Source organism: Procambarus clarkii, chromosome 38, assembly GCF_040958095.1.
Source record: "Procambarus clarkii isolate CNS0578487 chromosome 38, FALCON_Pclarkii_2.0, whole genome shotgun sequence".
Classification (NCBI taxonomy): Eukaryota; Metazoa; Arthropoda; class Malacostraca; order Decapoda; family Cambaridae; genus Procambarus; species Procambarus clarkii.
Window position 1 is genome coordinate 15,557,999 of NC_091187.1, and position 26,031 is coordinate 15,584,029.

At 44.9% G+C, this 26,031-nt stretch overlaps 1 protein-coding gene across 23 annotated transcripts in view; it reads right to left on the minus strand.

Moving 5' to 3' along the window:
• The window catches only part of Mp (collagen XV/XVIII-type protein multiplexin), a 354,149-nt gene extending 336,567 nt beyond the window's left edge, over window positions 1–17,582 (minus strand). For 13 of the 23 annotated variants that reach the window (XM_069337772.1, XM_069337771.1, XM_069337765.1 and 10 more), the window contains exons 1-2: window positions 17,412–17,581; window positions 7,987–8,081 (exon numbers count right to left, since the gene is read on the minus strand). In XM_069337772.1, coding sequence (XP_069193873.1) covers window positions 7,987–8,081; window positions 17,412–17,437 — 121 coding nt within the window. In that variant the 5' untranslated portion in view covers window positions 17,438–17,581. Of the gene's footprint in view, window positions 1–7,986; window positions 8,082–17,411 lie in introns of all 23 variants that reach the window. The other 10 variants (XM_069337776.1, XM_069337778.1, XM_069337775.1 and 7 more) reach the window with 4 other exon arrangements.
• Between the last annotated feature and the right edge of the window lie 8,449 nt (window positions 17,583–26,031).

A 26,031-nucleotide genomic window follows, 5' to 3' on the forward strand; every position in this document is an offset into this window, starting at 1 on the left:
GAGATAGTGCTGCTGATAACACCCTTGTGTACTCCCTCACTGCCGCACCCACACCCCCACCCACTCAACCCACGCCTGCACCGCCCACTGGAGGCACCAACACCGCCCACTGGAGGCCTTGTACGTCGGAAATATTACCAACGAGAGTGTTTTAGAGAATTATTATTGATAGTCATTTATATGACGATGGTTAGCACATGGGAGACGCCCCAGTGTAAATATTACCTGGGAGAGTACACTGAAGATATTACCTGGGAGTACATTTACAAGGTTACCTGGTAGAGTACATTGAAGCCATTGATGAGCAGACTGAAGATATTTCTAGGTCAAGTGTGTTGGAGAAACTATCTGGTCTATTGTGACTATGTTACGTTATCTATTGTGTTGGAGATACTACTCTTTATATTGTGTTGGAGATAATAGCATGGGGCATATTGGAGAGAATTATCAGGGGAAAGCGCCGAGCCATTTATGACTATATAGCACTTAGAAGGGGTCAGGATAAAGATTTGGGATGGGACGGGGGGAAGGAATGGTGCCCAACCACTTGAACGGTCGGGGATAGAAGTATATTGGAGACTTCGGAAGGTTACCTGTTGAGGGAGTGGGTGCGAGGAACAAGGAACAGCTGGAAATAAGAATTGATTCCAAACTTTAATAGAGACAGAGAAAACAGAGAGACGGAGAGAGAGAGAGCGGAAGAGAGAGAGGGTGACACATGAGAATCATGAGATGCAGAAGAGAATGAGGCGGGCACTAAACAGGACCTCACAGCGAGGAGTGAGAACAGTGTACAGAACAACACAGATGAGAAAGTAGTTATTGTTATAGCTGCCGGAGAAATTTAGGCGGAGTGAAGGAATTAGTTTCATACCCGGAATGTTTTTTTTCTCCGTGTTGGTGCTAGCCTAGATGTGCTTGCGGGGGTTGAGCTCTGGCTCTGGTCCCGCCTCTCAACCGTCAATCAACTGGTGTACAGGTTCCTGAGCCTACTGGGCTCTGTCATATCTACATTTGAAACTGTATGAAGTCAGCCTCCACCACATCACTGCCTAATGCATTCCACCTGTTAGTGAGTGAGTGAGTGAGTGTTAATAGCGAGTAGGAGAAGTGGGTCGTGTAGTACACTAGGAAATTAGCGTTGATTCACAGTGTGTTGAGAGGACAAGAGTTGGCCGAAAGAACCAGTTGCAACACCGGCTGGACCCCTCCCCTCCCCCCCCCCCAACACCGGCTGGCCCCCTCATTTTACTGGTGGATGTTATCTCATGTCGACCGTCGTCTCGTCCAGATAATTACGAGCTCTTGATGGAGAGATGATAGCGAGTATAGGGAGCATGGATCACCTCACGCTCCCGCAGGACAAAGGTGGCCCACGCTCCCGCAGGACAAAGAAGAGCCACGCTCCCGGAGGACAAAGAAGAGCCACGCTCCCGCAGGACAAAGAAGAGCCACGCTCCCGCAGGACATACAAGCAGAGAGAGAGAGATGGAGGAAGATACAGGAGATGAACGAGACAGACTCATTTAGAAGCTGTTGACTCAACTCGAAGACGTCCGACTCCATCAGTCGAGCACATGAAGGCTCTCCCACACACTTGATGAAGCTCCACCCTAACTGCTATCACTTTACCATTAAATCAAGAAAATTAATAATAATAAAGGTTCTCAAATGAGTTTCTTGGGACAAAGTTATCAGTTGATGTGTGTTAACTGCTTCGAGCTTAAAGCTTCAGTACAGACACCACAACCTAATGAATCCTAGTCATTCTTTTAGGTGTATTCGGCTATTTATGACTGTTCGATCGAGCTTTAACTCTTCGGCCCCGCCTTTTCAGCCGACGATTGTCTAATGTAATTACTCCTTACTTATTTGTTAGGCATATCCCGCTAAACACACACCGAAACTACGACGTTGGTACAACGTTCGAACAAGTTTTAACACCTCCTAACCAGTTATAACAACCAATATAGCAAGTTGTAACAACGTTCTAATACGTCATAAACACGTGAAGCCAAGATGTAACAACTTCATTACAAGTTGTAACAAGCGGAAAATAGAGACAGTTTCGGTTTGTGTTTCCAGGGATCTACTTTAAATCATGAATGGATTTCGCTTCTACAACCTGTCTATACACTTCACTACATTTTCCTGCTACTCTTTAGCACAACACTTTCTAACATCTCTATGTCTCATGTTTCCACGTGTCACTCATCTCAAGTGCTTTTAGTGTATCATATCCCCACCCACTCACACTCACTCTCTCATTCTCTCTTTCTCTCTCTCTTTCTCTCTTTCTCTCTCTCTCTTTCCTCTCTTTCTCTTTCTTTTGAAGCTACGTCAGGTTCAGCAACTTCAGTATTAAACCGGGCAGCAAGGACACTTGGGGCCTGGCTTTGTAACAAATGGGAGAAGAGTAAACCTGAGTAAAGATGAGTAGATATGAACCAGTGAGATTACCGGCCAGTACAAGAGAGTAGTAAGAGGGAACTTTTCCAGCTTCGAGGCTAGCCAAGTACGGCAGGTTAGCGGGTCACCGCATGAAGCCAACATGGCCCTCCCAGAACACAAGCGCTCGTTATGTGGGGGTACACCCCCCCCCCGTGTTCTCAGCGGTTGAAGCTTGCAATTGCAATAATGTTCACTACAGAGCTGTTGAGCAGGTATTAATGCATTGTCTCGTTATGGTAATTTAAACCAAGTAGAGACTGGTCATTAACCTTCATTGGGCCTTAACTGACGGCCCCCCTCACAGCCTGGCTTAACTGACGGCCCCTCACAGCCTGGCTTAACTGACGGCCCCTCACAGCCTGACTTAACTGACGGCCCCTCACAGCCTGACTTAACTGACGGCCCCCTCACAGCCTGACTTAACTGACGGCCCCCTCACAGCCTGGCTTAACTGACGGCTCCTCACAGCCTGGCTTAACTGACGGCCCCTCACAGCCTGACTTAACTGACGGCCCCCTCACAGCCTGACTTAACTGACGACCCCCTCACAGCCTGGCTTAACTGACGGCCCCCTCTCACAGCCTGGCTTAACTGACGGCCCCCTCTCACAGCCTGGCTTAACTGACGGCCCCTCACAGTCTGACTTAACTGACGGCCCCCTCACAGCCTGACTTAACTGACGGCCCCCTCACAGCCTGGCTTAACTGACGGCCCCTCACAGCCTGACTTAACTGACGGCCCCTCACAGCCTGACTTAACTGACGGCCCCTCACAGCCTGGCTTAACTGACGGCTCCTCACAGCCTGGCTTAACTGACGGCCCCTCACAGCCTGGCTTAACTGACGGCTCCTCACAGCCTGGCTTAACTGACGGCCCCTCACAGCCTGACTTAACTGACGGCCCCCCTCACAGCCTGGCTTAACTGACGGCTCTCACAGCCTGGCTTAACTGACGGCTATTCACTTAGACGCTCCATACTTCCCCCAGTACAATACTCAGCTAAATAATAACCAAAGTATTCACTGCAGAACACCTGTTAATTCACTCCAGCGACAACTGTAATGTTGTGCATTATTCACTCACAAAGTCTGGTCCTAAATCTAATTCTAAATGTTCTAAAGGGAGAATAGAAATTAGTTTATAACTCCTTTCATTTATCAAATTATGACTCGACGCGACATTCACTGACATTTATAAGTTGTAGTCAGGTGTTATATTATGTCTAACACAGCTGTTTGTCTTGGTTGTAAACCTCACAGCTGTTTACCTGCATTGTAAACCTTGCCTCCCAGCTGTTCAACTTACTGGTAAACCACATCCCAGCTGTTCAACTTCGTGGTAAATTCCACCTCCCAGCTGTTCATTCCAGCTGTAAACCTCACTTTACATCTGTTTCTCCGGCTGTAAACTGGTAAATTATTCTTGGTGGCATTGTGTGTGTGTTGTGTTTAAGTGGAAGGCCGTAAATGGCTGAGGAAGACGGCCAGGGATCCACAGAGACAGTTATTTGGCAGTGTGTGTGTGTGTGTGTGTGTGTGTACTCACCTAATTGTACTCACCTAATTGTGCTTGCGGGGGTTGAGCTCTGGCTCTTTGGTCCCGCCTCTCAACCGTCAATCAACTGGTGTACAGATTCCTGAGCCTATTGGGCTCTATCATATCTACATTTGAAACTGTGAATGGAGTCAGCCTCCACCACATCACTTCCTAATGCATTCCATTTGCTAACTACTCTGACACTGAAAAAGTTCTTTCTAACGTCTCTGTGGCTCATTTGGGTACTCAGCTTCCACCTGTGTCCCCTTGTTCGCGTCCCACCAGTGTTGAAAAGTTCATCCTTGTTTACCCGGTCGATTCCCCTGAGGATTTTGTAGGTTGTGATCATGTCCCCCCTTACTCTTCTGTCTTCCAGTGTCGTGAGGTGCATTTCCCGCAGCCTTTCCTTTGTGTGTGTGTGTGTGTGTGTGTGTGTGTGTGTGTGTGTGTGTGTGTGTGTGTGTGTGTGTGTGTGTGTGTGTGTGTGTGTGTGTGTGTGTGTGTGTGTGTGAGCTGCTACACAAACACACAACTTTAGCTGTTATTGCCTCAGGTTGTCAGCGCCTCCCTCACAGCTCGTCAACAGCTCTTGCTTCCGTGTTCCTGTTGCTTCACTTGAACCAAGATGAGTGAAGCAAGATTACTGTTCGCGCGTGTTTACTATTTGTATTAACTACTACACTAAACTGTTCACACAACCTTCCAAACACTAAATTGTTCACACACACGCTTCCAATCACACTAAATTGTCCACACACGCTTCCAAACACACTAAACTGTCCACACACGCTTCCAATCACACTAAACTGTCCACACACGCTTCCAAACACTAAATTGTTCACACACACGCTTCCAAACACACTAAACTGTCCACACACGCCTCCAAACACACTAAACTGTCCACACACGCCTCCAAACACACTAAACTGTCCACACACGCTTCCAAACACACTAAACTGTCCACACACGCTTCCAAACACACTAAACTGTCCACACACGCTTCCAAACACACTAAACTGTCCACACACGCTTCCAAACACACTAAACTGTCCACACACGCTTCCAAACACTAAATTGTTCACACACACGCTTCCAAACACACTAAACTGTCCACACACGCCTCCAAACACACTAAACTGTCCACACACGCCTCCAAACACACTAAACTGTCCACACACGCCTCCAAACACACTAAACTGTCCACACACGCTTCCAAACACACTAAACTGTCCACACACGCTTCCAAACACACTAAACTGTCCACACACGCCTCCAAACACAGTGGCCAGCAAACACACACACACGAGAACACAGCAGGACAAGAAGGACAGTGTGTGTGGTTCCAGTCCCTTTAAACGCTTACTGCCGCTGATCATTCATTAATCTCACGTCCAGAAAAGTGATAACCATTATCTCGTTCATCCCGTATACGCGTCGGCATTCCTCGACTCATGTTCTGTATATCCGTACCTGTGTGATGGTGTATGAGTAAGGCGAGTGTGTGTGTATACAACTACGCGAACACCCCCCAACACGCTATTATGTAAGTGATTACATACAGGTCTGAGTGTCTTTGCTCGCGGGTGAGTGCGCCTAGACGCCCGTGTGAGTCTGAGACCGAGGCTTAGATGAAGGAGGAGGAGAAAGTTCTCCGGATGTTAAGTGTGGCTGGGGGAGAGAGAAGGTGCAGACGGTGAGCAGCTTGCCACAGCGGCAGCCTCTGCTTATACCAGAAACCTTTTAGTCAGTCCAGAGCCATTACTTCTGCTCATGTATTTGCCTGCGACTCTCGCGTATTCTTTTTTCTGCCAGCGAGAGAGAGAAAAGAGAACGGGATAAGAAAAAGAGATAGAGGGAGAGCACGAGGACACAGACGGAAACACAGGGAAGAAAGATAATTGACGTAATAAACCAAGTGATTCACGAGTTCAATAAAGAGGCGTTAACCTCCTATAATACTTCACACGGCTCATTATCTCATTCCGGCCATCTTAGTGCCAGCTAACATAGTTAACCCCATTACTCGTTATCGCTCGTTTAATCGCGTCTCTGGAAACAATAACAACGGAGGTTAACCGGCTCTCGTTACTAGTCTCAACATTAACCTGTTTATGCACCTGCAGCTATGGTGTGAATTGCACCTACAACAGAACCGTTAACGGCAGTATTACCGTTGGCAAGAGCAGCATAACCGCCAACGCCAGGAACGTTACCGTTACCGTGGCCAACAGCAACAGAGACGCCGAACAGCTCGACAGCGTCGCCCAAGAAGGTATCACTCGGTACCTATTTAATATTAATCTTATAATGCAACAAATCTCCCCACTGAGGTTGGTGTAATTGGTAGCATGTGCTCTCGGGTCCTCTTTGATGTGCAGCGTTCCCCTGCACGGGACGTGGGGAGGGGACGAGGGGGTGAGGGACGAGGGGGTGAGGGACGAGGGGGTAGAGGACGAGGGGGTAGAGGACGAGGGGGTGAGGGACGAGGGGGGTAGGGGACGAGGGGAGGGAGGTCGGGGGGTGGGGGGGCAGGTCACGCAGTACACAGTGGAATGTTAATTGGTGCCTCTAGAGCGTCTCAAAGACGTCCGCCATCTGTCACGGGCGCCGTCGGCGTTTCTCGTGCTAAGAGGGAAAGCTTAATCGAAATGGTGAGGGGTTCGAACTCGTCACGGAAGGAGTCGAACTGGTTATTCGAATTCCCGTGCGAATGGACGTCTATTCTGCCTTTGTTTACTATGGGTCTCGATCGCCTGGGGTTACAAGTTGATAAAATTATTTGTTTTTCAATTGGATTTTCGTGCGGAGATTTCCATAGTTTATAATAGTTAAGTACTAACAGGTGAACTACGAAAAGTTGCAACACAGCTAACTTAGTCCCAATATACAAGAAGGGAGATAAGCATTATTATTAACATCTTTATTGACAAAATTAATTACAATTTGCCTAATCTGAACTACAGGCCAGTGTTCCTAACTTGCATACCATACAAAATGACTGAGAAGATTGAGAGAAACTAGTAGAATATCTGGAGAGAAGAAGCTTTCCTAACATCACTAGTACGGGATCAGTAATGGTTAATCATGCCTCACAGAGTTAATAGAATTCTCTGAACAGGTGATAAAAATTAGACAAGAGAACGGTGGGTAGACTGCATATTTTTGGATTGCCAGAAAGCCTTTGGCAGAACCCCGTAAGAGACTAGTGGATGAGTTGGAGACGCAGGCAAGAGTGAAAGGGAAGATATTCTAGGAGATTAGGGAGTACTTAGGCTAAGCAACAGAACACGGGGAGTACTGTGAGGGGTCAGATCTCACAGTAGCTAGACGTCACTAGCAGAGTCACAGGTTTCAGCTCTTGGACCCATCCTATATCTCGTATATAAAAAAATTCCCCAGAAGGAATATTATAGTTGTGAAGAGCCAAGCCCTAGAAATTATTACCCTGCTCACCAGCACTGGTAGGTAAGCACACACAGGACAACGCCAACGGATTAAACGGGGGGTTGGATATTCTACATTTAGAAGCATGTACAAGGATCTGTTCCAATACTTATAGAGTATGTACGTTAGACCAATTCTGGAATATGCAGCACTAAAATCTTGCCAAAATCTCTACAAGTTTACAACGAAACCCGAAGAACAATTTCACGGTTTACGTTTCCAAAAGACAAGAACTATTTTAGCCAAAAATAGTGAACTATTATTCCCATGATTAGTCCTCGAAAAGAACAATTTTTCTTCCCAAGAATAGTTCTCTGTTAGAACAATTTCTGCCCATGAACAGTTCTCGAAAAAAACAATTTCTTCCCATGAACAGTTCAAACACCTCACCCAATATATATAAACTTGTATTATTTATTATAGCATTTACGGGCTCACCATAGCCCGTGCTACATGGACACTTCGTCCTGCGTAGCTAAATCTTTAACAACAACATATTATAGCATGACAGACACTACACAACACACACCTCCACAATATGACTATTATTCTTACCTTTGTTGGGGAGGGCGCTGGCGTCACCGAAGAGGGAGGCCGAGGTAGGGGAGAGTAGCCACCCTTGCGCCACCATCACCACCACAGCCACCACACTGTTGGAGAGGAACAAGCAGGGAGGTGAGCCATCTTCTCCAACACCACAACATTGTCTCCACCACTATCCTGCCCTTATCACCATCACCATGAGGGAACGGCACATCCCAGCGGTCGCCAGGAGGAACGGGATCACATCCCATTCCGGGATCACATCCTGTTCCTGCCACCCCCTCTACTCCCCCCATTGCTGGGGGGGGGGGGGGGTGACACAGGACCCGCCACAGGTGACTTGGGGCCAGATTCACGAAGCAGTTACGCAAGTACTTACGAACCTGGGGCCAGATTCACGAAGCAGTTACGCAAGCACTTACGAACCTGGGGCCAGATTCACGAAGCATTAACGCAAGCACTTACGAACCTGGGGCCAGATTCACGAAGCAGTTACGCAAGTACTTGCTAACCTGGGGCCAGATTCACGAAGCAGTTACGCAAGTACTTACGAACCTGGGGTCAGATTCACGAAGCAGTTACGCAAGTACTTACGAACGTGTACATCTTTCCTCAATCTTTGACGGCTTTGGTTACATTTATTAAACAGTTTACAAGCATGAAAACTTCCCATTCAACTGTTGTTATTGTTATAAACAGCCTCCTGGTGCTTCGGAGCTCATTAACTGTTTAGTAAATGTAATCAAAGCCGCCAAAGATTGAGAAAAAGATGTACAAGTTCGTAAGTGCTTGTGTAACTGCTTCGTGAATCTGGCCCCAGGTTCGTAAGTGCTTGCGTAACTGCTTCGTGAATCTGGCCCCAGGTTCGTAAGTGCTTGCGTAACTGCTTCGTGAATCTGGCCCCTGGCCAGTGAGGCTTCCCACGGCCACTCTGTCTTTTAGTATTGTTTTTGTTGAAGATTCAGCTGCTGGGAACAAAAAGTTCCAAGTAGCACGGGCTATGGTGAGCCCGTAGTGGACTTTCCTGGCACAGGAGCGGGGCTGTAACTGCTTGTGTTGCAATATTACACAAGAACGCTTTTATAATGGAAGGGGGGGGGGGGGGGCGTGGAGAGGTGGGGTCGGGGGAATCTAACCTAAATATTCCTAAGGCTAGCAATAGCATATATATGCATTAAAATTAGGCCTAAGATGTATACCAGGCCTATGATTGCTAATGTAATATTAAGACGGAATAACAGTTGGTGGTCAACTTTTCAGCAAGCTCTTTTGGACATTCCAAATGTGCTCAAAATTTGTATTATTGTACACCCAAAAAAGTTCACCTTTCAATGTTCCACAAATTGTTGTGAATATTTTAATTATTGCAGGACTGGTTTAGAACCCACACGTGGGCCCCGCCACACACACACCACGTGGGCCACGCCACACACACACCACGTGGGCCCCGCCACACACACACACCACGTGGGCCCCGCCACACACACACCACGTGGGCCCCGCCACACACACACCACGTGGGCCACGCCTCTCACACACACCACGTGGGCCCCGCCACACACACACCACGTGGGCCACGCCACACACACACCACGTGGGCCCCGCCACACACACACCACGTGGGCCACGCCACACACACACCACGTGGGCCACGCCTCTCACACACACCACGTGGGCCACGCCTCTCACACACACCACGTGGGCCACGCCTCTCACACACACCACGTGGGCCACGCCTCTCACACACACCACGTGGGCCACGCCTCTCACACACACCACGTGGGCCACGCCTCTCACACACACCACGTGGGCCACGCCTCTCACACACACCACGTGGGCCACGCCTCTCACACACACCACGTGGGCCACGCCTCTCACACACACCACGTGGGCCACGCCTCTCACACACACCACGTGGGCCACGCCTCTCACACACACCACGTGGGCCACGCCTCTCACACACACCACGTGGGCCACGCCTCTCACACACACCACGTGGGCCACGCCTCTCACACACACCACGTGGGCCACGCCTCTCACACACACCACGTGGGCCACGCCTCTCACACACACCACGTGGGCCACGCCTCTCACACACACCACGTGGGCCACGCCTCTCACACACACCACGTGGGCCACGCCTCTCACACACACCACGTGGGCCACGCCTCTCACACACACCACGTGGGCCACGCCACACACACACACCACGTGGGCCACGCCACACACACACACCACGTGGGCCACGCCACACACACACACCACGTGGGCCACGCCACACACACAAACTCTCTTTTGAATGAAAAGTGAGACACTCAAAGAACAATTTCTACTTATATTCTAAGCTGTATCACTTATGAACCCATCCCTGCACTTGTGTGGCAGTGCACAATAGAAAGTTGTTTTCACATATCCACACATTAAAACATTGATTGTAACCGTGATATACATGTGCTTCAGCCTACAGTTTAGGCCTATTGTCTTATGTATGACCCTCTGTCCTGCGTGACAGTGAATACTAGCATTAACCTCAATTTAATAAGACTATCAAAATCCTCAGATTAGGCAAAATTGTAATTAATTTTGTCAATAAAGATGTTAATAATAATAACTCAAACATAGGCAATAATGCGACAAAAAACGCGAAAAATATATATATAGGTCAGGCTCGTTAAAGCGGCGGCCGTCCCTCAAGACGCATTCATAACATACTGAGTATTAAATATAAATTTCTTCTCATAAGTTAATATTATATATTAAAAGTTCAATGTACACTTAGCCATAAGTTAGGTTAGGTATTAAGGTTCTGTTGACGATTATTTGTACGTGGATGAAGCATTTACAGAGTGGGTGTTGGAACAGAAGACAGGAAGATACTGCAAGAAGTCTACCTGATACACAGTTACAGCCCCGCTCCTGTGCCAGATAAGTCCACTACGGGCTCACCATAGCCCGTGCTACTTTGGAACTTTTGTTCTAAGCTGAATCTAAAACAACAACTGATGGTACAATGGACAAGCCGCCGTACAGAGTGGTTACCAGAAATTGAAATAAGTTTATTGAGGTAAAATACACACAAAGGGATGAGGTAGTTCAAGCTATTCTCACCCTGTTAGTGGACAACCCGTCCTCTTAAAAATAACGTCACTTTTGGCTCGTATACTCACTATGGCCAAATTTGGACGTAATTTGAAATGAAATCGACTCACAAAGTGACGTCCTGTCCCGTTTTCTGTTTGAGTCGTCCGGCTTACTCGGTAAGGTTAGAAGATGAAACTTTCAATTCACGTTTTTCCATAACGTTTTGAAACTTTATGAGAATTTCCTGCCCACCTAACCTATCAGAGGACCCTTTACTTACTGCTGTTAAAAAAAATCCCAATTTTTTTTTTTTTTTTTTTTCATTTTCAAATTACGTCCACTTTCGGCCATACTGGTAAACGGCCAAAAGCGACGTTATTTTTAAGAGGACAGATTGAGCGGTCGACGGCTAGGGGGTTCCCCACGCCACGTTCACCGGGGTTTCAGGCAGTTAACGAACACGTTAACACGTGGTGCCACTCGTTAAGGAGTCTGGGGAGACTGGTTCTTTATGGCACCAACTTCGCTACTCTGACTTAACACGATGCAACATTTACGACGGACGAGAGAGGCTATTTGTGTATATGGGAGAGTTGACTCAACTCGCTCCAGTCCTGCCCAGGGAGGATTGACTGGGCACCGGTCCTTAACTATTCGCTCCTCTTCACCCAGAGGTAACTGGGAACCTGGTTGTCAACAGATTGGCGGGTCATGTTCCACGGACATCTAGGAGTGTAACACGCACCATAAGGTATGTGAAGGGAATGCGCTAAGCCTGCTAACAGGCGTCAGAAGTATTCACCTCCTGAACTAATGTGTGTGAAAGATGAGGGAGGACGGGCAAGCGTCTCTCCCAGTGGGAATGTCTCTTGACGGCAGGGTAGACATGTCAGGCATGTGAGGGGTCAAGCCCAGGGGGGGGGGGGGGAACTGTGAAAGAATGTGTGGAATGTGTGTATTCAGAGGGGAGACGGAGGCTGCACTCACTTATTTTTAGTACACACACACACTTACACATGGCGCCGGTGGCCGAGTGGACAGCACGCTGTTCACGTGATCCTGTGGTCCCGGGTTCGATCCCGAGCGCCGGCGAGAAACGATGGGCAAAGTTTCTTTCACCCTGATGCCCCTGTTACCTAGCAGTAAATAGATACCTGGGAGTTAGTCAGCTGTCACGGGCTGCTTCCTGGGGGGTGTGGTGTGGGGGAAAAGAATAGTAGTAGAAACAGTTGATTGACAGTTGAGAGGCGGGCCGAAAGAGCAGAGCTCAACCCCCTCAAGCACAATTAGGTGAGTACACATATTTCTCCATACATGTGTGACTAGGGGAGGGAAAAGCACACACACACACACACACACACACACACACACACACACACACACACACACACACACACACACACACACACACACACACACACACACACACACAAAAATACTAGAAAACATTTGAAAAAGTACATGCCAGCTTCCATGTTGAGGAGTGAGCCGGAATAGCTGCCAGTGGTAAGAGAGGAGGTCACAGCCCAGAGCAGAGGCTGGTCTGTGTCTCAACTGTTGACACACAGCTATGGTCCCGTGTCTCAACTATCAATCGAATGGTGTGTAGATTCCTGGGCCATTCCTCCAGTTTGTCCAGTTTTAGTTAATTTTTTCGATGAGTTGTCATGTCCTCCGCTGTTGGGGCAACAGCTGAGGACATGACAACTCTTGATACCTGTTGAAAGCAACTCTTAAAAGAGCCAGAGAAGTTATTCTGGACATTGAAACTGCATTGACCTTGAGTCTACCTTTGATATTTAATTATTCATTAGTGAAGGGGTGAGCTGCCTAACAGCTTGAAAACTGCAAGTACCCTATAAAAGAAAGGGTACAGGAAAGAGGCACTAACAGACTAGTATCATTGACCCTGCATAGTACCCAGGGCCGTGACGAGGGTTCGAACTTACGTCCGAGAGGATCCCAAACGCTGCCTTAATCGACTGCGCTACGACATGGTTAAAAGAATTGCAACCGGGAAATCATCCTGATTTACCGACGGATCCTGCAGCCTCTCCGAGAAACCAGAGTTTTACGCTATTTACCCCAAGTTCGAACCCTCATCACGGCCCTTGTGGATTTGTTCATTTGATGCATCACGCTATTGTGATTTATGTGTAACTTAAGAGCATAATTAGCATAAAAATACTAGACAGAATTTGTAAAAAAAAAAAAAAAAGACCCAAAACGGCTCCAGTGAAAAAAAATTTTGCCTAACGAACTATAGAGATCTGCGACAAAGAAATACAGACAAGTTGTATTTCTGTAACCCCAAACATAGTTTTGCATAAATGAGTACTACACATGTTTGAGACATCAATGCACCCGTTAGAGCACAACAATGGGTAAAACTATGCAGGGAGGCAAATATATAAGCTGTGAAGGATAGATGAAATTGTTTATGTAGTAATCTAAGATGAGGTCTGCTAAAGACCTTTTGTGCCCTCTGTAATGGTTTTTGTGCTACCGCTCACAGGATGAGTATGGGGTGCACAATAAACTAGCCGCCTTCAGCGGCAACAATCAAAGGAAGGCAAAGTTCCAGGGCAGAGGAGAGAAATCTAATTAGCCTTCGTCAACAAGAAACGTCTCTAAAGGATCCGTTCTAAATCCTAAACTATTTCTCATCTTTCTCGAAGACCTAAACAAGGAGGTATTTAATGTAGATGTTTTCCGATGACGCAAAGCTAATGAAACCAATCTGGACAGATGAAGAGTGTGAAAATCTCCGAGAAGACCTCGCGAGAGACCATAGAACAGACCTCGTCGGTTCAATAAATGCCTAATGGGCTCAACTTCACTTGCTTGAACTAAAACAAAGTGGATACGTTTAGGGGACACTCAATAGAAGCGAGCATCAAGCCAGCCCTCAGAACCTTCAGTAAGATAGCAGGAGCAACACGACACAAGCGCTCTCATTGTTATCTTGAGGTTATCTTGAGATAACTTCGGCGCTTTGCGTCCCCGCGGCCCGGTCCTCGAGCAGGCCTCCTTTGTTACACAACCCCAGGAAGCAGCCCGTAGCAGCTGTAACTCCCAGGTACCTATTTACTGCTAGGTGAACAGGGGCATTCAAGGTGAAAAACTCTGCCCATTTGTTTCCGCCTCCACAGGGAATCGAACCAGGAACCTCAGGACTACGAATCCGACGAGCCGATTTATTCTACTAGTCAAAAGTTCAACTAGTTGTCTGGAAAACGGCCACCATTCCACTACCTGGTAATTATTTCATGACAATGCATGGAATATCAATGTTGCCTAACTTGCTTCCGCTGAGATTTGAAGAGAGATTAAAGACCCTTATAAGCAAATGAGGAAAGTGGATTAACCGTTTTATTCTTGTAATTTATATATCCAATTTTCCTAACAGGTTTCCAATTTATAAATGGACGTTTCTCCTGGTCCCATCTATCGTTATATTTCAGTTCCCCACAATCAGCGATGATACTAATTTGTGACAGTTAGCGCTAGTGTTTAGGATTGAACCATCTTGTTACCAGCGGGAAGATATTGGAACGTCTTAATATTATGGGGGAATAATATTTAATCTTGGTAATTAATCCTTAGCCCATTTTGCTGGTTCCTAATCTCCTCAAAATTGATCAATGGACTACTGTTTCTTAAACTACATTAAGATTATATAATTAGCTGGTAGCTGTATCATTACTTGGCCTCAAGCTGTCAAGACAATGTCGCGCATCACCAGACGTGTCCTCAAGCAGTCAAGACGGTCAAGCATCACCAAACCAGGTTTATCAACTGGAATATTTCACGACTTCCGTAAAAATATCAGTAGGAGCGCCTTAATCTTGACAACTGACCGATAATTTGGCAAGACAATCGGTGGAAGCTGTCAAGACAGCATGTGTGGTTGTAGGTTCACGTGTATGCCCCGCCCAGTGGGCGTGGGCGTGGGGGACATGTAGAGCAGATGGCCACCAGACTCGTGATGGAGGTGTCTGCTTCACTGTGTAGTGAAAGTATTCACAAGTAAAAACTGAAAACTGTGACCAGACCAGTTGGCCGGAAGGTTAGGGGAGTGTACTCTTGTGTCTGTCCCTCTGTCCCTCCCTCCGTCCCTCTGTCCGTCCGTCCGTCCCTCTGTCCGTCCGTCCGTCCCTCCGTCCGTCCGTCCGTCCCTCCGTCCGTCCGTCCCTCCGTCCGTCTGTCCGTCCCTGTCCGTCCCTCCCTCCGTCCCTCTGTCCGTCCCTCCCTCCGTCCCTCTGTCCGTCCCTCCCTCTGTCCGTCCCTCCCTCCGTCCGTCCGTCCCTCTGTCCGTCCGTCCGTCCCTCTGTCGCTGTGTCAGGAGCCGTGCGGTTGAATGGGCAGCGCTCTGGGATCGTAGTCCTAAGGGCCCGGGTTCAACCCCCGGCGGAGGCAGAAACAAATGGACAAAGTTTCTTTCACTCTGATGCCCCTGCATTAGGTAATTATACCTCCTTGTCACATAACTACTCACCAAACCTGCTAACCACCGCCCTATGGAGATATTATATCTAACAGACTTGTTATAGCCATGACTAACAGACTCGTTAGCCATTGACTAACAGACTTCAGCATTATATAAGCATGAGAGAGAGAAATTATATGAGATAATTATCGAATTAGTGATCATCAATATTGACTTGAGAAAAATAGATTCTTTTATAGATAATCTAAATTTTAATATATTCTCACAGCTGATATACAGGTTGGGCACAGTTGGGGGGGGGGGGAAGGGAGAGGATGTTATGGAAAGATCGCATCGCGAACAAACGATAAGAACAGACTGTGTAACCGTCAGTCGGTGCGTCAAAGACCCCCTGCGTCAAAGACCCCTGCGTCAAAGACCCCCTGCGTCAAGACGCAGACGGGCACAATAAGAACCTGGGAGACAAGAGAGGAGACAAACAGACGAAGGAAGAGCGAGGATAAGAAGATAATTCAACAAGAGTCAAGGAAGGGATGAACGGGTGTCGTCCCTATAATCACCAAGACTTAAACTACTCTAATGTTATCATCCTCCCCCCCCCCCTCCCGGGCACTGTCTTAAGAAACCGGGTTGTGTAATCTTACAACCAGAGAGACGCTCCTGTGTGACGGCCATTAGCCTCAAGATAATGAACTACAGGTCATCTTGACTATACAAATGAGATACGAAATTTGCAGATAGCTTATGATATTCTCCCGATATCAAACAAAGTCTTTTGAAGTCGTGCAATCTTGCGGTCTTTCTTAAGCAACCTCCGGTCGGCCGAACGGACATCACGCTGGACTTGTGATCCTGTGGTCCTGGGTTCGATCCCAGGCGCCGGCGAAAAACAATGGGCAGAGTTTCTTTCACCCTATGCCCCTGTTACCTAGCAGTAAAATAGGTACCTGGGTGTTAGTCAGCTGTCACGGGCTGCTTCCTGGGGGTGGAGGCCTGGTCGAGGACCGGGCCGCGAGGACACTAAAACGCCCCGAAATCATCAAGATAACCTCAAGAAACAATTCTAATCACTTGGGGTGGATGGTAGAGCAACGATCTCGCTTCATGCAGATCGGCGTTCAATCCCCGACCGTCCACCAAGTGGTTTGGCACCATTCCTTGCCCTCCGTCTCGTCCCAAATCCTTATCCTGACCCCTTCCAAATGCTATATAGTCGTAATGGCTTGGCGCTTTCTCCTGATCCTCCCTTCCTTACCTGATAAACTTAATATTCCAACAAAAACAATATCAGCCAGTTACAATTATCGCGGTCAATAATACTAGAGTTAACTACAAACTGCCCAATTATCAATAATTATTAGTTCATACAGAATACGTAATGCTACTTGACCCACTTTTCTAGAAACTAAAAACAACTTTATAACTGATGTGTGTCATGTCCCTTACCGGCCTAGTTAAGCAGGAGTCACGACAACATTCCTGTCACGACGCCTTATGCTTGAAAGCCAACTAAATCCTGAAAGGACCCGAACTTTATAAGCAGACATGAACAATCAATTGATTTAAAACCAATAAGGGAGTCTATTCACCTACGAATCAGTCTCCAGTGTGTGTCAGCTACGAATCAGTCTCCAGTGTATGTCTCACCTACGAATCAGTCTCCAGTGTATGTCTCACCTACGAATCAGTCTCCAGTGTATGTCTCACCTACGAATCAGTCTCCAGTGTATGTCTCACCTACGAATCAGTCTCCAGTGTATGTCTCACCTACGAATCAGTCTCCAGTGTATGTCTCACCTACGAATCAGTCTCCAGTGTATGTCTCACCTACGAATCAGTCTCCAGTGTATGTCTCACCTACGAATCAGTCTCCAGTGTGTGTGTGTTGGGCGGCTCGTGAACTCACCTGAGGGAAGGCGCCCGTCTCGGCATCCTGGACAGCAAACAAGCAGGCTGTCTTGGGGGGCAGAGTGGCGTTATCCCCCGGCGGCCGCCCAGTCAAGGGAAGGCAGAGCTCAGAGCGGCACCACCACACGCCACCACACTCACACCGACACTGACCGGTCTCTTCCCTCGCTCCACCCATATACTACCCCCAGTAATCCACCTCCACCCACCCCCAACTCCACCCCCAACACCGGTCAACCCTAGACGCCCCCAATCACCAGTGTGTGAATGAGAGGGGTGTATGACCCCCCACACCCCTACACATACACGTAAATATAGATAAACCTTAGATATCTACCTAAGACAGGTAGATAAAGACAGGCTATTTAACACAAGGGGCACACGCACTAGGGGACACAGGTGGAAACTGAGTGCCCAAATGAGCCATTGGGACGTTAGGAAGAATTTTTTTCAGTGTCATAGTAGACAAATGGATTGTATTAGGCAGTGATGTGATGGAGGCTGACTCCATACTCAGCTTCAAGTGTAGATATGATAGAGCCCAGTAGGCTCAGGAACCTGTATACCTGTTGATTGACAGTTAAGAGGCGGGACCAAAGAGCAACAGCTCAATCCCCACAAACACAACTAGATAAGTGTACACACACACATGTATGCATGCTAGTTAGCTTTGCAAATGCACTTTAATCACTCGTGGTTGAGTGCATAATACCTCACTACACATTTCAGATCAACACATCCTTGTCTATAGAGAATAGAAGCTGTATATATGCTGGTTAGCATTATAGTAATTCGTTTTATCTGGGACAGGAAGCCTCTGTATATATTATATATACACTGGATGGTTGTATCGAGGTCACGAGATAGAATTATAGACTCCCTAAGATGGCACACCCTCCAACAGTTGCCAAACTTCCTGGTACCTATTTACTGCTAGGTGAACAGAGCAATGGGGTGAAAGGCAACATGCCCAACCATTTCTGTGCCGCCCGGGTAACAAAGCGGGATCCCCCAGATTACAATAGAGAAGGAACATAAACTGTTAAAGGTTCCTTGTCCCAACCATCGTGCAGCAGTTAACAAGCTGGGGTATGTCTTGAACCTCGTTACAGGAGATCTAGCTACTCTCAAGCACTACTCGTCCACGGGAAGAAATGTATATGTTGACCAGACCACACACTAGAAAGTGAAGGGACGACGACGTTTCGATCGACGATCAACTTGAGACAATCGACTTGAGAATGGTCCAGGACGGACCGAAACGTCGTCGTCCCTTCACCTTCTAGTGTGTGGTCTGGTCAACATACTTCAGCCACGTTATTGTGACTCATCGCTTGTATATATTTATCTCTCAGAATGTTTGGTAATATGTTTATTGTTTGTGATGTGTGTCTATATGTAAGTATTAACACGATGTACTGAACGGGGCGAGGATAGCTTGAGCTACCTCATCCCTTTGTGTGTATTTTACCTCAATAAACTTATTTCAATTAAATTCCAATTTCCACGGGAAAGCTCAGCTCTCACGCTCAGAAATAACATCATGGTGAGCGTAGAGGAATTTGCCTGACGGTCTCGCTTCATGCAGTTCGGCGTTCAATCCCCGACCGTCCACAAGTGGTTGGGCACCATTCCTTACCCCGGTCTCATCCCAAATCCTTATCCTGACCCCTTCCCAGTGCTATATAGTCGTAATGGCTTGGTGCTTTCACCTCTCATAGTTCCCTCCCTCCCTTCCCAGACGCTGTCAAGATGTACCTATCCCTGATGACAGCCTCATAATCCATCCACAGTTTACCAGAGTAAACTTGACCTATCCCAAGCCCATTAACCAACTTAATGTACTTAGCACCAATAATTATAATATATAATATACTGTACTAAAGTGTACACCATAATAAAAAAAGAGGTGGCAGGAGAAGCGAACACACTTTCGTATTCAGAGTTAAATGGCAAGTTATTCCCTGAATGCTCTGTGCTCTCTTCTCTGAGGCTGTGGGTCCCTATAATTGCACCAGAGGTGGTACCCCCCTATATATATATATATATTATATTTATGAGAGAAATAGGGAGAGAAAGATGCATAGAGATGGGTAGGTAGTGGAAGAGAATTGGAGAGGGGGGATCTTGGTTATCTTGAGGTTATCTTGAGATGATTTCGGGGCTTTTTTTAGTGTCCCCGCGGCCCGGTTCTCGACCAGGCCTCCACCCCCCAGGAAGCAGCCCGTGACAGCTGACTAACACCCAGGTACCTATTTTACTGCTAGGTAACAGTGGCATAGGGTGAAAGAAACTCTCCCCATTGTTTCTCACCGGCGCCCGGGATCGAACCCGGGACTACAGGATCACAAGTCCAGTGTGCTGTCCGCTCGGCTCCCTTGACCAGATATGACCAGATTGAAGAAGTTCAAGAACGGTGTTCAATCAACCGTCTCAATTCAATCCAAGTTATTTGAATCTGCGAAGCTTCTTAACCAGTATATTATAGACTGCGTCTGTCAGACTCGTATTGTGACAAGCACTGGAGCCTGTTGACGCTGTCTGTTGACGCTGTCTGTTGACGCTGTCTGTTGACGCTGTCTGTTGACGCTGCCTGTTGACGCTGCCTGTTGCCAAAAACTGTTGCTTGTTTTGCCTCTAGACAATACTGTTAATTTTTAAAAATCCAGCTGGAAGAAATCAGCAGGCCAAATGGGGAGGGGGGCATTGATAAGCCGCCGGTTTCCTGCCCTCGTCGAGGCCACTAGAGTATTAGTGGCCCTCAGGTAAATTCAGGAGTATTGCTGATCGAATTTATTTTATTGCCTGCAAATCGCGCCCTTCCAAGATCTTCCACAACGGTTCGGATTATTTTTCACCTTTTCATAATAAACTTCAAAGATTTTAGGTTTACAATGTGAAACCCTTCCTCATCCCTCCACCCCGAACATGTCTGACTTTCCCTTATACAATGTATAAGGGAATGTATCTGTATATTGCAATGTATCTGTTATCATGTTATTAATTCTGCTAGAATTTACCTACTTAAAATTATCTGTTAGATTAAGGACCTGCCCGAAACGCTGCGCGTACTAGAGGCTTTACAAGATTGTAAATACAATGCTATGTATTCTCACAAACCCAATGTACCTTCTTGTATATAAATAAATAAATAAATAAATAAATAAATAAATAAATAAATAAATAACAGATACAATCTCTCCTGGCAGAAACTCTGCTTATACAGTGGACTATATATATTTAATTATAAATTACTTCATTACCGAATGCGTTATATTCTTTTTGAATAGTAAATGTAATTTGAATTGTACCAATTCGCCGTAATGTTCTACCAAACGCCAATCACTTGTGTATTTCAGAAGTCACCCCTAAAAATATATCTATTTTCTTTTCTTAACTAAAGAAAACGTTCATTGACAGACTAAATTGCCTGGTATATATGTGACGCGAAATGTTCTTAATTCTCGTTACCGGGTACAGGAACGCTGTAGTTAATCTTGTATCGAGATCCCTCATAGGCCGAACTACTGATCTTCATCATGATACAACCTACAAGTGTTGACTAACATCCGGGAACCTATTATACTGCAAGTTGAACAACGGAATTTGGTTGAAATTGAAATTGAAATAAGTTTATTGAGGTAAAATACACACAAAGAGATGAGGTAGCTCAAGCTATTCTCACCCCGTTCAGTACATCGTGTTAATACATACATATACACACATCACAAACAATAAACATATTACCAAACATTCTGAGAGATAAACATATACATTTCCTCCTTTACACAAGTAGTATGGTATCAGACGTACACATAAATACTTTTATGACCTAGACGGAATTAGGTGAAAGGAAAAGTGCCCAATCATTTCTGACCTATCTGGGGATGAAAGGTGGTGGAGGTGGGGTCCCTCGATTGTTTCAAACGTGGGTTGGACATGTATATGAGTGGGATTTGGTGGTTATAAATAGGAGCTGCCTCGTATGAGCCAATAGGCCTTCTGCAGTTACTTTTGTTCTTATGAAACCTGACATCCTCGATAGCGAGTCGAGAACGCAGCCCACTAAACTACAGGAACGTATGAACAAATCCACAAGGGCCGTGACGAGGGTTCGAACCTACGTCCGAGAGAATCCCAGACGCTGCCTTAATCAGCGGCTTGTTCATTTGATGCATCAGGCTATTGTGATTTCTGTGTGTAGTGTTACAGGACCGTAATTACATAGGAAATATTCATGGTTCGAAGCTAGAAATATCCAATCTCCTAATTTTTATGTAATATCAAACAACCTTATCATTGTGTTCATTGCTGTCTTCTTCTATGTGCTAGCCATATGCTGTATTGTGACTACCAATTTTTGTCAACTACCATTCAAGCTGTCATTGCAACCAATCTTATATTGTTTCTGCTGTATTGTGCCTACCAATTTTTTTGTCAACTACCATTCAAGCTGTCATTGCAATCAATCTCAGCTACCTATGTGCTTTAATATACTGTACCTACAATTTTCTCTCATCTTTTTTTCATTTCATGTAATCTGTTATCATTTTTTTGTCTATAATTTTTGCAAGTATTTACCTCCTTAAAATTTTCTTAGATTAAGGACCTGCCCGAAACGCTGCGCGTGCTAGTGGCTTTACAAGACTGTAATTACCATATTTGTATCCTCACATTCCTTATGTACATTCTTGTATATGCATAAATAAAAAATAAATAAATAAATAATCACAACACAGCGATGTTCATGGCCTGAATTGGCCATGAACCTAAGGCCTAAGAATTTAGTGCCTAAGACAAAAGTTTATTTTTATTTGTTCTCAACACATTTTATTCTTTATACTCAATTAGTATTAAGTTTTAGTCATTAATGTTTTTCCTGCCCGAAACGCTTTGCGTAATAGTGGCTTTAGGCATTGTATGTACTAGCTCTATCTAGAAATCCATCAATTTATGTAAAATTTCTTGTATGTATGTACCTTGCCTGACTAAACATTTATTTATTTATTTATTTATTTATATTTATTTTATAAATTAGCCAAAAAGTCGCAAGTAGCGAAATTAAAAAATTTGGGAGCGCGGGGCTCTCAAAAGTAGCCCAATTCGCTACTTGTAGCCCAATCTGGCAAGGCTGCAGTCAAGTGGGGGCCCAATGGTGAAATTATAAATAAATAAATAAATGTTTATTCAGGTAAAGTACATACATACAAGAGGTTTTACAAAAATTGATTGTTTGTAGAATTGGAAAAAAAATGCAAAAAAATATGGTGTTTGTAGGCTCACTGCTAGTTTATTGTGATAGCAATTTCAGAGAAGAGTTTGTGCTGTGGATGCCTGTAATATGTTGATTGGAATAGTGATATTCTACAAGTATTTAAATCAAGGCTCTATGGACAGGAGAAAATATAGTTATAGTCCCCGTGGCGTGGCGCAGTGGTAAAACACTCGCCCAGCGCTTTGGCCTGGGTTCGTATCCTGGGGCTATCCTTACCTTGAGGTTACCTTGAGGTGCTTCCGGGGCTTAGCGTCCCCTTAACTGTAGCCTCCGTTTAACTCGACAGTAAAATGGGTACTTGGTTGTTAAACCATTTTTTAAGGGGTCGTATTCCAGGGAACATAGGATTAAGGACTTGACCGAAACGCTACGCGTACTGTACTAGTGGTTGTACAAGAATGTAACAACTATTGCATATATATAAATAAATAAATAAATAACTAAAAATAAAAAAGAAGGTACAATGGGTTGATGAGATTACATTATATTTTTTTATTAACAGGCTTAGGTATACACAGCAATGTGCTGCTACTATTCTATATGAAAGATTACAAAGTGTAGATTAAAACCTAGCTCTAAGTTCATCTAATGTTCCCATCTCACAGGATGGTTAGTCATACATGGAATCAGGCGAGAAAATACCAGCCTCAATACAAAAACAAATCATCTCTTGACTAAAAAATCAGGAGAGAACATAAAATGTAAGGCTGATTAGCCACCACTAGCAAAATCTGGGTACGGCACAAGAATATCTTCCAATATTCCTGAGTGTATGAAGTTATTACAGAGCTCAAAGTACAGTACCTCAAACCATTAGGTCTGAAGTCACTTATAACAGGGCTATCATAGATATAGTGTTGGAGAGTGTGTCCCAGCTCTTGTTCACAGTTTACAATTGGAATGTTCACCATTGGGGGGATTCATTACCAGCAGCCACCTGCCATATATATTGATATCCCAGCCTAATTCTGGCAATTACAATGTCACACTATCTAGTAGATGTTTTATGCTGCCCCGTACACATAATTTTCCTTTCTAAAACATGTCATAGCTCTTTATACTTGTGCTTTCTGGCCTATGTGTGTCGGTAACTGCTCTTCTGTCCTTCCTAATTTCCTAAATTATTTCAGCTTTTACAGCAGAGATTGGAATGCCCATATCCAACTCAACTTCAGACTTATCACACACAGTTTAAGCTGCCTTGTCTGTGTCATCATGCTGGACAACACCTATGTGAGATGGTATCCATACAAATGAGATTCTGAAACTTTTGCCCTTTGCATTAACAATGTTGTTTATAATGGATATTACAACATTCCTAGTGTCTATTTTTCATTTCATGTTTTTAAGGGCCTGAAGAGCTGACTTTGAATCACAGAAAATTACTCCTCCACTGTTCTTCAATGCATTAGTGGCACAGTGGAAAACTTTTCTAGGTATTGTATGTACTAGCTCTATCTATAAATCCAACATTATGTTTGTAACTCTTAATCTATGTATGTACTTCTAATGAATAAAAAAATTAATTTAATTTAAATAATTTAAATAATTTAATTTAATTTAATCTTTGGCCACGAGTCAGCTGGTATGGTAACTAAGTGCGGCAAGAATGTTCAAACGCTACAGCCAGGTATGGCATTTTGGTGCTTCAGCTGTTGCTCACTTAGTTGTCAATTGCAGTACTATGGTATATTTGTTAAAGAAGATGTGCAATCAAGTTGTACTGATATGAATTGTACTTTCTTTTCCTCATACAGTATGTATTTCTATTACAGTATTTATGCAAGTGATCTGGTAGCTATTGAGCCAGGCATCCCTTGCCGGATGTGTGATTTCTGAAAAAAAGGCCAGATACAATTTGTGCCTAGATATTCTGTTCTGTGCTACTCAACCTGTCCATGGAAATCTGTGCAGATACTATAAGCATGCAGTTGATTTTTGTTACAAGTAAATTTCTAATTTCTAGGAAGGATCCCCTTGGGAGCTCCACAAGTTTATCTCTGCTCTGCTGGTATACTAGGCTAAGTCTTGGCCTAACATTCCATACCTCTGAGATCCATCCATTACCTATCAGGAGCCTGGACCATTGTATGATGAGACTCGGAAACAGTGGCAATGCCACGCAAACTGTATTTAGCAGATAGTCGAAGTCATTGCTTTTTTATTTATTTTATTATTTATTTATTTTTTCTATTTGCCTTCTTTTATTATGCATGTACTATTCTCTTAATCCCTTGATGAATTGGTCTTGTTAGAAGCATAAAAATAATTACAGTGCTTTATTTTGGAGGTGATGTGAAACTTTGACAAAGGTCATGCTGGAGGTGTGGCTATAGTAGTAATAGTGTGTACTTATCATTCTATTTCCATGGTCATTTATTATTCTTTGCCAACATAGTACCAAAATAATTATCCTACTGTATTAACAGTACTGTACTGTACATAAAAGCTGTACATCAAGTATTGGGCAGTCTGCAAATGTCTATTTCATGTGCATATTATTACACATTTATTTAAACTCATTGACCCAATAATTTGAGAGAGGCCTTCCATAATATCCACTTTGATAACTCTCACTGCAACTACTTGTTCTGAGTACAGTTTAATATCTCATGGATTCAGATGCCAAGGAATTGGATGGGATAGGGTTTGCTGTACAAGTCCAAGAATTGGGTGGTTTTTACAAGATTTGTGAATGGGTTGATGGCATTATTCTTACATGTATTTATTTTTTATGCTATTGTAGAGTTTGACAAAGAGTATACGAGATTAGGACACTGCTATTGCGCTTGAGAACAAAATGGATTACATCAAATGACTTATAATATTAGTTGATCCTTTCACTAATCTCAGTAAAATTAGTTGATTCTTATCTTCTAGTTCTTGTTTATCTTCATATAGAAATGGCAGTGTGTAATTTGTATGTCCTGAACCATGATTTGAGTTTCACATTACTTCTAACACATTATCTCTTTCATGCCATTGCAAACTTACGTATGATATGTTGTTTATTAAGAAGTGATATTTGAATGTGATAAAAAGGGAAAATTATTAGTCTCATATATAGATTCCCCATTTAAAGTAGTAGAAATGGCCGACAAATGTTTTGTGCAAATATTCTGGACAATATATTTATATGTAACATTTCTTTACAGACTTCCTGATCATGTAAGTTTGGAGGAAGGGGCACTTCTAGACGGTAGAAGCGACGGTAGAGTGTAATCTTGGTAATCTTGGACGGTAGAGCGACGGTCTCGCTTCATGCAGGTCGGCGTTCAATCCCCAACCGTCCAAGTGGTTGGACACCATTCCTTCCCGCCGTCCCATCCCAAATCCTTATCCT